The following is a 12,086-nucleotide window of genomic DNA, read 5'->3' as shown; positions in this document are numbered from 1 at the left end:
ACAGATTTTGTTTGTTTGAAAACTGCAAAACTGACCAATTGTGCTGCCCTCTGTCGTGATTCTTCAGGGACCCTGCTTCTGTGCTTGAGAGTTTCAACGTTTGATTATTTTTTAATTTTTTTTATATCTAAACTGTTCATGTAAAAATGCACCAATAGGAAAAGAGAGATGATGAGAAACATTCTTTAAAATTATACAGAATAAATTGATAAGTAATGTTGCAATAAGACTACAGTTCTGGTTAGGGATTCTAGTGTTATCTTAATCCATGAGAGTTTAATTAATTTGTCAATTAACCCATTGTAGAATGTGTGTTTAATTGCAAGGTGCCAGTGTGACCATACTAACATTTTAGATTCTTTTTTAAATTAAAAAAAAAAAAAATCTATAGGACAGTTACATCACAGGCAACATCAGTTGAAGCATTTCTCCCTCCCATTGCCACCACCTGCCTCCCGCAACTGCTCTGCTAGTGTAGTTCAACCTACGGAAATTCAGTCTCCAAACTCATTTTGTACTTCACCTCTTTTGAGAGTTTGCCTTTTGGTGTTCTTGTGGTGTGGACACCTCTCTAACATGTATTAGGCTAAGAGCAGTAATTCACTTTACACAGGCCATCTGATAACTTAAGGGAATTTGAACAAGTGACCTAGAAGCGAAGATTCATGCTTGCCATTTCCAATCCTGTGAGCATCCACTCACATAGAGTATTGTTAAATTTCATTATGTATTTTGATATTGGGATGATTGTTTCACTAGTAATGTCTGTGCAACATTACATTTAATAGTAATCTATGTGCTGTCTGGTTGTTCAACGTGAATTTTCAAAATGCATATTTTATTAACAGTAACTTTGGACTTCTGTAACGTAGAATCATAAGACTGGAAGGGACCTCGAGAGGTCATCTAGTCCAGTCTCCTGCACTCATGGTAGGACTAAGTATTATCTAGACCATTCCTGACAGATGTTTGTCTAACCTGCTCTTAAAAATCCCCAATGATGGAGATTCCACAACCTCCCTGGGCAATTTATTCCAGTGCTTAACCACCCTGACAGGAAGTTTTTCCTAATGTTCAGCCTAAACCTCCCTTGCTGCAATTTAAACCCATTGCTTCTTGTCCTATCATCAGTGGTTAAGAAGAACAATTTTTCTCCCTCCTCCTTGTAAAAACCTTTTATGTACTTGAAAACTGTTATGTCCTTTCTCAGTTCTCTCTTTTCCAGACTAAACAAACCCAGTGTTTTCAATCTTCCCTCATAGGTCATGTTTCTAGACTTTTAATCATTTTTGTTGCTCTTCTCTGGACTTTCTCCAATTTGTCCACATCTTTCCTGAAATATGGCGCCCAGAACTGAACGCAATACTCCAGTTGAGGCCTATCAGCATGGAGTACAGCGGAAGAATTACTTCTCGTGTCTTGCTTACAACACTCCTGCTAATACATCCCAGAATGATGTCTGCTTTTTTTTTTTTTTTTTTTTTTTGCAACGGTGTCACACTGTTGACTCATATTTGAGCTTGTGGTCCACTATGACTCCCCAGAGCCCTTTCTGCAGTACTCCTTCCTAGGCACTCATTTCCCATTTTGTATGTGTGGAACTGATTTGTTCCTTTCTCAATGGAGTACTTTGCATTTGTCCTTATTGAATTTCATCCTATTTACTTCAGACTATTTCTCCAGTTTGTCTAGATCATTTTGAATTTTAATTCTATCCTCTAAAGCACTTGCAACCCCTTCCCGAGTGGTATCATCTGCAAACTTTATAAGTGTACTCTCTATACCATTATCTAAATCATTTGATGAAGATATTGAACAGAACCGGACCCACAACTGATCCCTGCGGGACCCCACTCGTTATGCCCTTCCAGCATGACTGTGAACTACTGATAACTACTCTCTGGGAATGGTTTTCCAACCAGTTTTGCACCCACCTTTATAGTAGCTCCATCTAGGTTGCATTTCCCTAGTTTGTTTATGAGACGGTCATGTGAGACAGTATCAAAAGCTTTACTAAAGTCAAGATATACCACGTCTATTGCTTTTCCCCCCATCCACAAAGCTTGTTACCCTGTCAAAGAAAGTACCTGGTTGGTTTGACACGATGTGTTCTTGACAAATCCATGCTGACTATTACTTATCACCTTATTATCTTCTAGATGTTTGCAAATTGATTGCTTACTTATTTGCTCCATTATCTTTCCAGGTACAGAAGTTAAGCTGACCAGTCTGTAATTCCCCAGGTTGTCCTTATTTCCCTTTTTATAGATGGGCACTATATTTGCCCTTTTCAAGTCTTCTGGAATCTCTCCTGTCTTCCATGACTTTTCAAAGATAATCGCTAATGGCTCAGATACCTCCTCAGTCAGTTCCTTGAGTATTCTAGGATGCATTTCATCAGGCCCTGGTGACTTGAAGACATCTGACTTGTCTAAATAATTTTTAACTTGTTCTTTTCCTATTTCAGCCTCTGATCCTTCCACGTTTTCACTGACATTCACTATTTTAGATGTCCAATCACCAGCAACCTTCTTGGTGAAAACCAAAACAAAGAAGTCATTAAGCACCTCTGCCATTTCCATGTTTTCTGTTATTGTTTTTCTCCCCCTCATTGAATAACGGGCCTACCCTGTCCTTGATCGTCATCTTGCTTCTAATATATTTATAGAATTTTTTCTTGTTGCCCTTTGTCTCTAGCTAGTTTTATCTCATTTTGTGCCTTGGCCTTTCTAATTTTGTCCCTACAGGCTTGTGTTATTTGTTTTATATTCATCCTTTGTAATTTGACCTAGTTTCCACTTTTTTTGTAGGACTCTTTTTTTTTTATTCTTAGATCATTGACAATCTCCTGGTTAAGCCAGGGTGATCTCTTGCCATACTTCCTATCTTTCCTACACATTGTGATAGTTTGCTCTTGTGCCCTTAATAATGTCTCTTTTTGAAAAACTGCCAACTGTCTTCCATTGTTTTTCCCCTTAGACTTCCTTCCCATGGGATCTTACCTACCAACTCCCTGAGTTTGCTAAAGTCTGCCTTCTTGAAATCTATTATCTTTATCCTTCCTACCATTCCTAAGAATCATGAACTGTATCATTTCATGATCACTTTCACCCACTCTGCCTTCATCTTTCAAATTCTCAACCAGTTCCTCCCTATTCGTCAAAATCAAATCTAGAACAGCCTCTACCCTAGTAGCTCTCTCCACCTTCTGAAATAAAAAATTGTCTCCAATACATTCCAAGAACTTGTTGGATAATTTGTGCCTTGCTGTGTTATTTTCCCAACAGATGTCTGAGTCGTTGAAGTCCCCCATCACCACCAAGTCCTGTGCTTTGGATGATTTTGTTTAGTTGTTTAAAAAAAGCCTCATCCACCTCTTCTTCCTGGTTAGGTGGTCTGTAGTAGATCCCTACCATGACATCACCCTTGTTTTTTTTTTTACCCCTCTTATCCTTACCCAGAGGCTTCCTACAAGTCTGTCTCCTATTTCCATCTCAACCTCAGTCCACGTGTATACATTTAATATATAAGACAACACCTCCTCCCTTTTTCCCCTGCCCGTTCTTCTTCAGCAAGCTGTACCCATGTTCCATAGCATCCAAGAGCTCAAAGCACTTTACAAACATTAAGTTTTCCAAAACCTTGGGAGAAGGGGAAATAGTACTATCCTCACTTTCAGGTGGGGAAACTGAGGCACAAAGATTCTGTCTTTTCAAAATTCACACAGGAAGTGTGTGACAGAGTTGGGGGTAGAACCAAAATATTCTGATTATAGCCAGAAGACTATCAATCCAGTTATTTAGCTCTGTGTGTCTTCCAATTAACATTTTCATCTAGCTGGAATGGTTAATTACTTTACTTTATACTCATCTGCACAAGATGAACTCTGAGAGCTATCAAGTTACTAGAACTAACATTTCTTATTTGAGCTTGTAAATCTTGAGTGTTGTACAAATAGAATATCCTTCTCAGAAATACTTCATAAAAGTCTAAATAGTCCTAGTCACAGCAGTGCACATATGCTAATTGGAATGCTTTTAAGAAGGGTCTGTACCTGTGTAAGACACCTCCTGAGTAAAACTAAATTGAACAAGGCTATGATTTGTCATGTAATATACAATCTCTTTACCAGGAAAAATCCACCTGATCTTTTATTTCTGAGAATGCTTTGGATGTTTACTTCAGCATGTACAATTGGTATTAAAGAATAGCACAATTGAGAAATGTACATTGATAAAGTTATATGGTTGTGAAGTTTTAAACTTTTCACTTTTAGGTACTGTATCTGAAGCCCCCATGGACCCTAGCAAGCTTATTGCAGTGCTTTAAAAAACACTGGATGGCTGTATTTGGCTCTATTGTGCCAAGAAGCTTACTTACAACCATTGAATGCCTGCAAGAATATCTTTGTAAAGGTAAGAATCTTATGTGACTCCTTTTTAGTAATAAACTTCTAAATATAAACCTCTCTCCATTAAGGTCAAGCCCGCTAATCACAGGAGTCTTAAGTGTGCATAATGAAAATATACGTATTGTACATATTTAAAGGGTTTATTTTTCTCCTTTTAATTCAAGAATAATGGGAGTTACGTGGGTTATTCAAGGGAGACTATACCCTGGAGAAGTAGTCTTCCTTCTTGACTTTCACACAATGTGATGGTGGTTCCAGATGAGTGGCAAAAATCCCAGTTTGCTGCATGCAAGCATTTTGTAACTTGAGCCCAAAGAGCCATGATACAACACTTGTCAGTAAAGACAAAAAGAAAAACCTGCCTAACCCTCAAATCTGCCCAGACATGGGCCTTAAAATGGGGCAAGGATTCACTCCAACTTATTGAAGAAGCTACAAAAAAGCTAACTGTCTCTTGAGACTGTTTTGGTAGCCTTAATTAAATATTTTGATAGTCTGCTGCTCCCTTCCTGTTTTTAACAAATTTGAACAAACACGAACTGGCACTACTGAAATCAATCATTTATAGGATTCGTTTCAAATATTACATCTTCATGTGCATGCTACCAGAAAGTGGAACGACGTATCTAAGAAACTTGTATAGCTTTGGTTACCAGAGTACTCAAGTACCTCCAAAGTATTTATTTCTATTTGTAATCTATCTTCCTTCCTGGTTTGTGTTATATTTATATATAACATATATAAAAAAAACACACCACAGCTTAATTAGTTTATAGGCATTTGTATAGGTGTGTTGTGCCTCTGAAGAACTTATTGATGGAAAGCAAAGTCAAAGACATGAGTCTTGCATTTAGTTATGAAAGTGTCAGTGCTTTTATGAGTTTTCCATTCAGTACATGTAGCCATAGCTATGCTGGGATATGGTCCACCAGAAGGTGTGTTAGGACAGGTTATGAGCAGATTATCTGATAATGACATTTTGTCATAAACATACAGCTAAGGGTAGCATAAAATCCCTCTTTACCCTGTAAAGGGTTAATTCCTCTTTTACCTGTAAAGGGTTAAGAAGCTTAGATAACCTGGGTGGCACCTGACCAAAAGGACCAATAAGGGGAGAGAAGATACTGTCAAATCTGTGGGGGAAGGTTTTTTGTCTGTGTCTCCCGGAGTCAACAAGGAACCAGGGCAGGGAAAATACATCTCCCTAAGCCATATCTAAGCTATTGCAAAAATAGTAAGTAATAGCAAAGAAAATGCATTAGGTTATTTTTTGTTTTAGCTTGTGGATTTTTCCTGTGCTAAGAGGGAGGTTTATCCCTGTTTTTGTAACTTTAAAGTTTTGCCTAGAGGGGAAATCCTCTGTGGTTTTTGAATCTTTTGTTGTTCTGTAAAGTACTTACCATCCTGATTTTACAGAGGTGATTCTTTTATCTTTTCTTTAATTAAAATTCTTCTTTTAAGAACCCGATTGATTTTTTTCATTGTTCTTAAGATCCAAGGGTTTGGGTCAGTGTTCACCTGTACCAATTGGTGAGGATATTATTCTCAAGCCTTCCCCAGGAAAGGGGGTGCAGGGCTTGGGGGAATATTTTGGGGGAATAGGACTCCAAGTGGTCCTTTCCCTGATTCTCTGTCTAAATCACTTGGTGGTGGCAGCATACTGTTCAAGACAAGGTGGAATTTGTGCATTGGGAAAGTTTTTAACCTAAGCTGGTAAAAATAAGCTTAGGGGGTCTTCCATGCGGGTCCCCACATCTGTACCCCAAAGTTCAGAGTGGGGAAGGAACCCTAACACATGTTTAATGACCTATGCCAGATCCTGAATGGAGGGTGATTTGATCCAAAATTAAAAGTCTTATTTTTACACACTGCTTATTGTAATGTTCCTTCCTGAAACTGTTTGTTTAATGCTCATGGTTTGTATCCAAGACATTTCATATACTGGCTGAAATAAACAACGTAGATGAGTCTTTTTAAATGTTTTTGTTTTTCATTAAAAAGCAGTGTTCTAGATTTTTATACTTACATTTTAACATTTAACAGATCAACATTTGATGAGGATTATCTTCTCTCCCTTCATGCCTGCATTTTACCCACAAAAGCAAAATTGCAAGAATGTGTGACATAGCTTCCTGTTCCAGCCAGAGTTCTATATCTAGTGGAGCTTGGGAGCACTTTACAATCTTTCAGCCCCTTGAATTGAGTAGAGTTTGTAAAGTGCATCAGAGTTTGTGTTCGAGAGAAGACTTTAAGTTTAGTGATGTGCTAGCACATTGAAACTATTTTTTTAGGCTTACTGTTGGACTTTGACTACAGGCATTAAACCCTAAGATAGCACCTGATCTTATACCATTTATGTCAATAGGATTTTCAGACCCTTTTTTGTTTGATAATGAACTTACATAATAACACACACTTATTTTTATATGTACGGATATCCTAGAATGTTTAATTCATACAATAATTGTAATACCTTTTTGAAATGATAGAACTGGTGGTGATTATACTTGGTTTCAGTTTGGAACTGTTAGCTTTTTCCTTTACTGCTTGTGCGATTTAACACCAAACTAGCCTACTTCTCTAAAACTGGTTTCCCATGTTTCTTCTTAATGTTTTTATATCAGGTAAGACAGTTGACCACATAACAGCAAACATCGTGCTCCAGGAATCTAAAAAGCTATTGCATGCTTTCAGCTCAAGGTCAGACTATGATGGTGTACTTCCGCAGGCTTTTGCTTATGTGACTAAACTGCTCCAGATGCTTGCAGAGGTAAGCTGCATTTCAATGTACATAGTTTTTACACGAAAACTATGGCTTAACTGAAATTTTAGCATCACTAATCATTGACACTATAAACTTACTATGGGTTTTCTAGTTCTTTATTATAATGACAAAAAAATTATTGTAAACCGTGCTAGGTGGGGATTAACAGGATATTTTCATAAGTGGTGTGTCCCAAATGTAACCCCGCTCCCACAACAAAAGTGAAGGCTTTCTGTTTATAAAAATATCCCTGACAGAATTTTGCTTCTATTAACTCTCAAAAAGGAAGTGAATGATTGAAAAGCAAGTGCATACTGCTGCACTTTGATAAAGATTGAACTTCATATCAAATAAATAACTGTTATCCTGCATTTGAAGGTGATTTATTAAATAATCAATTCCAATCTTTTTTTCTCTAATTAAAATGATCTTGTAAGATTCACTTAGTTTGTGAATATGTCTGTGTATGTTGAGCTGCCCCTCTTCTCCTCCTGACAACTCAGTTTGTGATTCAATTGTGAAGTGTCTCCTTTGTGCACTTCAGAAATCCTGTACGTCTAATTCCCCTTTCCCCTCGCAAGAATAAAAGTTGGTGAAAGAAAGCAGAAAGGTGACACATTATACTTGGTGGTTGTTGGACTGCCCAGTTAAAAGCTCTGGTAATTCTTATTCTGGCGCTAAGGATGAAAAATAGTGTATAGGCCACAGCTGAGGAAAAGTTGTTTTTGTTTTGTTTAAAAAAAAAAAAAAAAAGCTGTATTATAGGGAAGTAGTAACTTTGAGCCAGTTAGCCTAGCCAGAGTCCCAGGGAGATCAAAAAGAGGCTGTTGGGTTTTTGTATATTTGTTTTGTTTTTTGTATATTTTTACAACATGAGCTGTTTTTCCTTAGATCCTTATTTCTGTTTTGCTATTGGGTTATTGAGAGGTAGTCATCAAGTTATTCAATATAAAATGAGGAAAGGTAATCTAATTGATTGGAACAGCAATTGCTGTCTCTTACACTTCAGAATGGGAGTGTCTAAGTATCTGCATGAGTTGTTTTTATTTTCCCTGTCAAATACATAATTGATTACCTAAGTTCTCTTCAGCAATGAGTTTTTCCTGAGCCTTTATCTAGTATGCTCCATATATGAATAACTTGTTGGACTCAAGTTAGGCATGATTGACATTATAGAAATTTAAAGCTCATTAAATAGAGTAGATGAAATAGTTTTTTCTGACCTTCTATCCTAGTAGTTTGCTCTTAGAGCAACTCATTTTCCTTTATTGTTCTGAAAAATTGTTATCTGACAGTAGTCTTGCATGAATTACACAACCCAATACCGTGGATCACTTGAGTTTTGTTTTTGTCGTCCGTTTCTCCCCCCTTCCCCCGCCCCCCCACTCCCCCCCCCCCCCCCCGCTAAATTTGTCATCTTTAGAGAAGGGCCATAAAAGTTAAAAATAGAGAGTTCTTATTCCTAGGTTTGCCACTGGTGTGTTTGTCAGCCTGAGATAGAATTTTGGGTTTGACTTTTTGATACACATATTAGTATAAGATGTGAGTGAAGAACAATTAACAAAGACACCGTGTTGCATTTCCCACAACCAGATGGGGCTTTTACTACAATGAGAAAAGATGAGGGATAGTGCCAAAGTGTTACAGGGTATGGTGGAAGTGTAATATAAGCATATACTGAAAGGCTGCCTGGCTCCTTTCTCAAGCCAAGGTCAAGCAACCAGTTAGGATGGGGATGGGGGGGAGGCCTAAGAAACACTACATGCCAAAGAAAAGCCTGGCCTTGGCCAGAACACAATCTCACTCTGTACCCCTCCCATGGGGTCCAAAAGAGGTGGGACGAAGACCCCAGACCATGACCCTCCCCTCAAAACTGAACATGACCATAAGTTGTAAGGGGTGGGACTGAGGGCATGCATTGCAGGTATATTTGGGCCTGCTAAGAAAGAGGAGGTGGGAATGGGGAATGGGGACACAGGCAAGGCTCTGCAGCATCAGAGCTGGGAAGGGGGACACTAGGAAACAGACTCTTCTGAAGTGTAGAGCTATGGATATGCTTGCTTAGAACTAACCCCAATAAACATCGCATTGCCTGCACTTCGGACTTCTGGTCTTCTACTTTCTGTCTGCATGACAAGAACCAGGGGAGAGGGTGAAGGGAAAGCCCTGTAACGAAGACCTTATTGAAATCATTTCAGTAGTTTTTCTCAGTATCCCCATTTTTACAGACAAAGAAAATATTTGCACACACCACAGCCTGTTGTTGTGTTTTTAATGTAGTAATTTATATGTAAAATTCCTTAAATCCTCGCTTTGCAGAATAACTCTTGTCAAGTATGTGTGGCATTAGTGTGAAAGAAATTCCATGTCCTTGGTTTGTAATGAGTGTTGAATTTATTTTACTGTGAAAATCATGTGCTTTACATCTCTAAGTGAAGATTAAACCGAATGGAACACTTCTGTTGTGCATTAATGAGCTATATGGGCGGGGGGGGAAAGGTGTGGGTTAAAATGTGCAAATTCAGTTTTGGAGTCTTCTATGGATTGACTATACATGGACAGTTCAGGAAAGGATAGTCCAGTGGTTAGGGCACTAATCTAGGATTTGGGAGGCTGGGGTTTAGTTTCCTGCTCCACCACAGACTTCCTGTGTGACTTTGGGCAAGTCACTTAGCCTCTCTGTGCTTCAGTTCTCCATTTGTAAAATAGGAATAAGACGACTGACCTGCCTCACAGGGACGTTTTGAGTTGTTACATTAAAGATTGTGAGGGTCTCAGATGCTATGGTGATGAAGGCCATATAAGTACCTCAGATACGTTGATTATTTAAAAAAAAAAAAAAAAGAGGGGGAAAAAAAAGGATTCCCATGTAGGTTTTTCTACAGTTCTCCAACACCTGTATGGTTGTCTATTTCATGAGGTTTGGTCAGACAGTGGACAAAAATCATCAGGAGCCCTGACAGCTCTTTCAGAAAACACTGCAGGTTCAAAAACGGAAGGTGTGAGGCTGCATCTGCAAACGTGTGAGGAAGGCAAGTCATTGTCAAACACTCAGCTGTCCCAAGATAAAAGACATCAGGAAATCTGGTCTGTCCTTGAAAGCATTTGGAATACAATAAACCTGTACAGGTACTAAGTGCTGAAAGAGTTGGGGGGATTTTGCATGCTATTGGTTGTTTTGTGTGGTTCCCCCAAACACACAGTATTTTCTTAAATTGTCTGCCTTTCCCTACAAGGCTGTCCTATTAGTGATGTACATGGGTTGGGGGGGGGGGGGGGGGGAGGGGGGAAAGCACACATTCTAATTTTTAATGTGTTAGTTATGACATAGGAATTGCCATATTGAATCAGCCATGGTCCATCTAGCTGACTGTACTGTTTCTGATGTTATCCACCACTAGATGCTTCAGAGTAAGATGCAAGAACCTGACAATAGGTTTATGTGGGGTAGTCTGCTCTCCAGGAAGATCTCCTCCTAATCTCTAATAAAGATTAGTTTAAACTCAGACATAAGGGTTTTTCCCTTTCAATTTTTTTTTTTTTGGCGTAGGTATTCTAACTTATCTATATAAATGACCAACCATTCTTCTTTAAATCTTACTAAGTTCTTGGTCTCTGCAGTTTAAAAAGAAGTGTATTAATGGTTGAATTTTTAAACAAGATGTCTGAAAATCCACATCTGGAGTCTGTTGCTGCTCCAGTTGCACAAATCAAAAATGTGTGTGTCTGCACATTTTGGAGTTGCATTTTGAGACCCACGTGAAAATTTGACCCCAAGTTTATACAAGGCTATACTTATATGAGGGTCCTACCAAATTCACGCCCATGAAAAACGTATCACGGACTGTGAAATCTGGTCTAGCACAATGAAATCTGGTCCTACTTCTATGCTAAAATGTTTGATACTCTGTAAGGAAAGATATCTGTTACAATTTTCCTAAAAATTAAAAATAAGGATTATGTTTCATTTGTCAAATGTTTTTTTTTATTTATGGAAGGGTTTTTTTTTTTTTAGAGTTCTATTACAGTTTCTCTTCTAATCCAACTCTACAAAATGTGCTAAAGACTAATTCTTGACAATTAAAGTCTCAGCCATGGAGTGATTGACTAATAATTATAAATTAAATAGTGAGAGTAGCTTCCCGGTTAGAAATTGGGACTAGCACTTCAGTGAGCAGTTTGCATAACCACTCCAGGGTCTTTTCCATACTCGTAGGAATGTGCCTCTTAATTATTTTGTAAAGTGTTTTGAAAGCCTCAGCTGGAACGTCCTATGTCAACATGACATTTGTTTATTAAAGTAACAATAAGTGATCAGAAATCTACCCTTTTAACTTACAAAACAATTGAATTGGTGGCTTCTATTACCTGTTTAAGCACCTTATCTAAAATGCATGCAAACAAAATGAAAACTTTGTACTCCTGTGTGAGTGTTTTGGACAACACTGATGTACCTGACATTTGTATTTGACCTTTGAGACAATGTGCGTGTGTTTGTCTAAGATAGTCAAAATATAGTATTTGTGATCTGCATTTCTAGTTTCCCATGATACGAGGCAAAAAAGTTTGTTTTTAGTGGCCTCTTCTGATAGAATGTTTTCTCTTGTTTTTGCCCTCATATTAGTACTGAAATTTTCCAGAAGCTGGATCACAGTATAACCACCACCACCACCACCACTGCAAAGATATCTTCATTTGAAGAAGCTTTTTTAGGCCTACAGAAACTGATGGCAGCTGTGAATAACATTCTTGCAGGGATTCGTAGGTAAGTATTTTAGCAGACCGGAGTGCATAACTTTTTTTTAAACTGTAATGTACTGTGTGCTCAGATATCTCTCCTTTACTAATTCTGAGGGTATGTCTACACTACGAGAGTAGTTCGATTTTACTTAAATCGAATATGTGGAATCA

The 12,086-nt window shown here is 38.1% G+C and overlaps 1 protein-coding gene across 1 annotated transcript in view; it reads left to right on the top strand.

The window, feature by feature from the left end:
• Positions 1-12,086, top strand: part of SWT1 (SWT1 RNA endoribonuclease homolog) — a 99,539-nt gene that overhangs the window by 43,285 nt on the left and 44,168 nt on the right. Inside the window, exons 15-18 of the mRNA XM_065409997.1 lie at positions 4,277-4,415; positions 7,036-7,181; positions 10,096-10,304; positions 11,800-11,940. Of these exons, the coding sequence (XP_065266069.1) occupies positions 4,277-4,415; positions 7,036-7,181; positions 10,096-10,304; positions 11,800-11,940 (635 nt within the window). The remainder of the gene's footprint in view (positions 1-4,276; positions 4,416-7,035; positions 7,182-10,095; positions 10,305-11,799; positions 11,941-12,086) is intronic.

This window comes from Emys orbicularis, chromosome 8 (assembly GCF_028017835.1).
Source record: "Emys orbicularis isolate rEmyOrb1 chromosome 8, rEmyOrb1.hap1, whole genome shotgun sequence".
In the NCBI taxonomy this organism is placed as follows: Eukaryota; Metazoa; Chordata; order Testudines; family Emydidae; genus Emys; species Emys orbicularis.
Note: the sequence above shows the minus strand (reverse complement) of the source record. Positions and strands in the feature narration are given on the sequence as shown.